We start from the raw sequence: 2,199 nt of genomic DNA, 5'->3' as shown, positions 1-2,199 counted from the left end.
GTTATCTGGGCACAGAAATGCAGTCTTAGCCCACACCAACATGAAAACTCTTAGTTACACAACACTCACATTAGAGGCGGAGATTTCCAGATGAACGCTTTTATATTTTATCTATTATTCAACATAAAGCCACCAGCTGTGGACATCGAGGAACCTTCTAGAATTTTCTCAGAATGTGCATTCGATTTGAAGAAACAAAACTACTAGACATGTTTATCTTTTCATTTTGTGTTTAATAAAGAAAATGACAGATTGACAGACAGAGCAATATGAATTTCTCTGGGAATCCCAGCGGGCGTTTGCATTTTAATAGAAAACAAGTGCATGTGTTTTATTTGTCTTTCTCCTTCTGTTCTTTCTCTTTCTTGTCTTTCTCTGCTTTGGCCTCTTCTGCTTCATGTTTCTTGATGAGTTCTTCCACTTCCTTCTGCTTAAGAACTTTGATTCTGGTCTTGCCGTTCTCTCGTGTCAGTGTGGCGATCTCCACTTTGAAAATGGACAGAAAAAGGGAACAATTAGTTGTTTGTCCATAAAATTGAAATACACAACACTCACATTAGAGGCGGAGATTTCCAGATGAACGCTTTTATATTTTATCTATTATTCAACATAAAACCACCAGCTGTGGACATTGAGGAACCTTCTAGAATTTTCTCAGAATGTGCATTCGATTTGAAGAAACAAAACTACTAGACATGTTTATCTTTTCATTTTGTGTTTAATAAAGAAAATGACAGATTGACAGACAGAGCAATATGAATTTCTCTGGGAATCCCAGCGGGCGTTTGCATTTTAATAGAAAACAAGTGCATGTGTTTTATTTGTCTTTCTCCTTCTGTTCTTTCTCTTTCTTGTCTTTCTCTGCTTTGGCCTCTTCTGCTTCATGTTTCTTGATGAGTTCTTCCACTTCCTTCTGCTTGAGGACTTTGATTCTGGTCTTGCCGTTCTCTCGTGTCAGTGTGGCAATCTCCACTTTGAAAATGGACAGAAAAAGGAAACAATTAGTTGTTTGTCCATAAAATTGAAAATTTTAAACACTGTTCATGTTGAATCTACTGAAACAACATCATCTTTGACATGCAACATCTTTCTGTATTTAGGAGTTTCGAAGTAAAGAAAATAAAAAAGATGATTTTAAGTTAAATTAAATATAATTAAATATATATATAAAATAATACTGTGTATATATATATAACAAAGTCACAAATGCACCAAAAATTCCTAAAATTGTGAAAACTAAATATAAAATTAAAAGCTATGAGAAATAATATATAAAAAAATATATATATAAAAAACTGTGTATGTGTGTGTGTGTGTGTGTGTGTATATATATATATATATATATATATATATATATAACACAAAGTCACAAATGCACCAAAAATTCCTAAAACTGTTAACAGAGTTGTGATTTCATGTCACAAGTGTGATTTATTTTGTTGCAATTGCCAAACAAATGTTGCGATCGAGACAATACAGCATACAATTTACAGAATGTCTATTTGTTTAAAAGGGTTTGTTGCTGCATGACCATTTTGACTGCAGTGTGTTTGTTACCGCAATTCAGCACGTGATCAGCTGCATTAAGCTGAGAGCTCAGATGGATTGTGGGTCTGTACATGCGGTCATTATCATTCATAATGCAGAAGTCTGCTCTCTGCTAGACTGCCTTAATCTACCAGCCTTGTCTGCATGCTAAAACATTTATTCCATCTCCGACTTGCCAAACACACACACCTTTCTCTGCTGAGAGCTTGCTGACATCCATGGTTTTGTTCAGCACTTTGACGGCGAGAGCGAGGGCAGACGACAGAGTCATCTCTCCCTCTTTATAGTCCTGCTTCAGCATTGACACAGCAGCCTGAAACACACAAACACACACTTTACGTTTCTGAACTGAGGTGTTTTGATATCTTTTTTGGTCAGAGTTCAGAACAGAAATCATGAATTAAGGACAGGTGCCTTGTCGCCATCTACTGGCCAAATCATGATATTACAGTGCACTAGTAGATGGACATTGCCCCGTTCACACCAAGCACGATAACTATAAAGATAACGATAAAGATATAGTTCTAAAAATCGTTCTCAATATTAAAGAATAGTCCCCACCACAACTATAACGATAAAGGCACAGAGAAACGATATCGTTGGAATCACTTTCAGAACGATTTTTCCAGCTGATGAACGATAAAAATATTG

The 2,199-nt window shown here is 35.8% G+C and overlaps 1 protein-coding gene across 3 annotated transcripts in view; it reads right to left on the bottom strand.

The window, feature by feature from the left end:
- Positions 1-231: 231 nt before the first annotated feature.
- The window catches only part of LOC107727548 (proteasome subunit alpha type-4), an 11,871-nt gene continuing 9,903 nt past the window's right edge, over positions 232-2,199 (bottom strand). For 2 of the 3 annotated variants that reach the window (XM_016537457.1, XM_016537442.1), the window contains 2 exons: positions 1,738-1,861; positions 718-972 (listed from right to left, as the gene is read on the bottom strand). In XM_016537457.1, the coding sequence (XP_016392943.1) occupies positions 818-972; positions 1,738-1,861 (279 nt within the window). In that variant the 3' untranslated portion in view covers positions 718-817. Of the gene's footprint in view, positions 487-717; positions 973-1,737; positions 1,862-2,199 lie in introns of those variants that run through there. The other variant, XM_016537450.1, reaches the window with a different exon arrangement.

This window comes from Sinocyclocheilus rhinocerous, unplaced genomic scaffold (genome assembly GCF_001515625.1).
Source record: "Sinocyclocheilus rhinocerous isolate Xijiao unplaced genomic scaffold, SAMN03320098_v1.1 scaffold1605, whole genome shotgun sequence".
Classification (NCBI taxonomy): domain Eukaryota; kingdom Metazoa; phylum Chordata; class Actinopteri; order Cypriniformes; family Cyprinidae; genus Sinocyclocheilus; species Sinocyclocheilus rhinocerous.
The sequence above is the reverse complement of the archived record's forward strand: the minus strand, read 5'-3'. Positions and strand labels throughout refer to the sequence as shown.